This window comes from Corylus avellana, chromosome ca1 (assembly GCF_901000735.1).
Source record: "Corylus avellana chromosome ca1, CavTom2PMs-1.0".
NCBI lineage: Eukaryota > Viridiplantae > Streptophyta > Magnoliopsida > Fagales > Betulaceae > Corylus > Corylus avellana.
Genome location: NC_081541.1, coordinates 27,669,809 through 27,673,106, shown reverse-complemented (window position 1 = coordinate 27,673,106; position 3,298 = coordinate 27,669,809). Strand labels below are relative to the sequence as shown.

The window sequence follows — 3,298 nt, the reverse complement described above, 5'->3', positions numbered from 1 at the left end:
AGAGATATAGACTGGCTCGGTAAGTGATATGATTGATAATTATGAAGAGAGTAACTAATTTGAAGTTGAACTACTAAAATCATGAACCAAAAACGCTGTAGTTTTTGTCTTCGATCTCTAGTGATTTTCTCAAATTATGCAACAACAATAACAATATTGGTATACCGATAATAAAATAAAATTATGACATCATGATGATGCTTGCTCTGCCTTGTTTTTGTTTTTTTGTTCAATCACGTGATGCTTGCACGTTGGGTCAGGCGAATGTCAGGAGTTAAATATTCTAAAACGTGGTTACTGGCCCAGAGATTCATGTGGCTACAAGCCCAACACCAAGAGGACATGGTGAAACACAGGCTTTTACCCAGCCCAGCCGTTGTTGAGGCCCAAATAATCTGGATTCCAAATTCTTCCCTACTCGATATCAAACAATTTTTATCACCTAAAATATCGGATCGAGGCGGAATTAGGTGGGATACACCGGAAACGGATCATCTCCAGTCCAAAATGTATCCAGTTAAGGGCTTTCAGAAATTTTAGAGTTACAAATAAAACTCTTGTCTTATTACTAATTAATAATAAAATATTATTTATAATTTTAAAAAAAATTTAAAAACAAAATAATAAAAAAAAATAAGGAGTGGTTGGCCACCCAGAAAAAAAAAGAAAAAGAAATTGATCTAGGGGTGGCTGGCCACCCCCTAGGGCAAAAATTGGGTGGCTAGCCACCCCTTATTTTTTTTTTATTATTTTGTTTATATATTTTTTTTGAAACTATAAATAATATTTTATTAGTGGAACATGTGCCCCATTTGGAGTTCTAAAATTTTTGAAAAGGAATCTTAGTCTTTAATTGCATATTCTCCAGTTTATTTTGAACAAGAGAAAATTTGTTTATAGTGGTCCACCCTTCTAGTTTCTCGGGAAAATGCAAATACGATTATTAACAATATATTCATTCACATAATGTTATTATCACTATTGAGTATTCACATTGTATTACACGATAATTATCTGCTTTCACGTGATTATTGTAATTATTAATTTACGTATTGTTGGCCTTGTTTTAAAGTTATAATTTCGAGCATGCGCATTTTTTTGGTCAGAACTTTTTTTTTTTTTTTTTTTTTGACATGTCCATACAAAGAAATGGGGAAGAAAAATTCGAACTAGTGACCTCCGTTTCATGAGGCATGATCTACCGCCGATTCGAAACTTTTTAAAATTGTTTCATATTTTTTTGGTGAAATTATAAAAATACTCCCAATTAAATAAACCAAAACACGAGAAGACGCATGTCTACTGTCTTCCCACATTTCACCGACCTTTCCTCCTTTGACTTCTAGTTCACACCTCTCTATTTCATGGCCTCGTAGATCTTTAGAAATCAGAGCCCTCTCTCTCTCTCTCTCTCTCTCTCTCTGAAATTACTTTGCAATCATGGCTTCAGGCACCAATGAAATAACCCATGATTTCCCGCCATTCTTCAAAGCCTACAAAGATGGTCGCATAGAGAGGTACATGTCTCACGACCACGTCCCCGCCGGCCTAGACCCACACACCGGCATTCAATCCGAAGACGTTGTCATATCGCCCGAAACCGGTCTGTCGGCCCGAATCTTCATTCCCAGAATCAACGGCTCCGATCATCAGAAGCTGCCGCTTCTCGTTCACTACCACGGTGGAGGCTTCTGCGTTGGATCACCCTTCGATTCGATTTCTCATAAATTTCTCACCTCTCTGATTTCCCAGGCCAATATAATAGTCGTTTCCGTTGACTACAGGCTAGCCCCAGAGCACCCACTTCCGATTGCATATGATGACTCCTGGGCCGCGCTGCAGTGGATCGCTACTCATTCTGACAAGCAAGGACCCGAGCCGTGGCTGACCGAGTATGTGGATTTCGGGCGGGTTTTCTTGGCAGGTGAGAGCGCTGGGGCCAACATAGCCCACCACGTGGCAGTCCGAGCTGGTGCCACCGGATTGTCTAGCTTGAAGATTGTCGGGGTACTCATGGTGCACCCATTCTTCGGAGGCAAAGAGACTGACGAAATGTACAAGTTTTTATCTTCCACAAGTACCGGGCGTGATGATGACCCGAAACTTAACCCGGAAGTTGATCCGGATTTGTCAAGGATAGGGTGTGCTAAGGTCCTTGTGTGCGTGGCAGAGAAAGATTGGCTGAAAGACAGAGGCGTAGCTTACCAAGGGAGTTTGGGAAAGAGTGGTTGGGGTGGTGGCGTGGAACTAGTGGAAACAAAAGGAGAGGACCATTGCTTTCACTTGTTCAACGCAGAGAGTGAAAATGCCACGTCATTGATGAAAAAGTTTGTTGATTTTATTAATGTAGGTGAGTAGAACAATAAGGAGAGGAGATGATATCTTGTTACCTTTGCATTAATGTTGTTTCCCTTTAGTGAATGAAAATGTGTTTTTTTTTTTTTTTTGGGAGTGGGAAAGGAAGATAATATACACAAATAATACAAAAGATTAATGTGGTGCATCCCTAATGATCGACCTACATATTTTGATTAATAATATTGCAGAAACCCATTTTAATATAATGAAATATATATAGATTAAAATTCGTTGGTAAGAATCAATCATACTTCAATACCATCACTTTTAATTTTCAAAGTATTAATACATAATAGAGTCAAAATTCATTGACTCTTTCCTCTGTTCAGATGCTCCAATGGCCTATTTAGATCTAAAAGGTTTAGACAGTAGCGGATCTAGGAATTGACTCTTTAGTAGTGGCAACATTAATAATACATAAAAAAAAAAAAAATGATGATGCATACAATTTAAAATTAAAATAATTTATAACATAATATATGTCTTCATAATATAAAATATTTATCCTTTATTAAGTCTATATGGCCCATCAATTATTGGTGCTTATTCATTACATCTTGCTTTTTTTTTTTGGTCCACCTAAATATATTACCCTTCAAAAACTTAACCCTGCAAGAGAAATTGTAGAAAATAGCACTAAAAGTAGCTGTCTGATTTGTTGGTCAGCTTAGATATATGTTTATAGATAAAAACTAGTGTTTTGTTGGTCAGCAAGAGATGTATATAACGTACCACGTTTTATATGAATCCGGAAATCAATTCATGGTTCAGATTTTTTAAAAAGGATCTAAAGATGCAAAATTTGCTGCATCATGAAACAGCCAATCAACGGCCTTTAAAAGAACACGTAAACTTTAATGGCAAATCCCTCTTTCATCCAAACCCATATTCCTCTACGGGCAACATTTCAACCTGGGCAGAGTTAGAGTTCATCTTGTTT

General features: G+C 37.4%; 1 protein-coding gene across 1 annotated transcript; it reads left to right on the top strand.

The window, feature by feature from the left end:
• Positions 1-1,394: 1,394 nt before the first annotated feature.
• On the top strand, positions 1,395-2,431 carry LOC132167123 (probable carboxylesterase 5). Its single transcript, XM_059578022.1, has one exon. It carries the CDS (start codon positions 1,441-1,443, stop codon positions 2,356-2,358), a length of 918 nt encoding a protein of 305 aa, XP_059434005.1. The 5' UTR covers positions 1,395-1,440; the 3' UTR covers positions 2,359-2,431.
• The last annotated feature ends 867 nt before the right edge of the window (positions 2,432-3,298 follow it).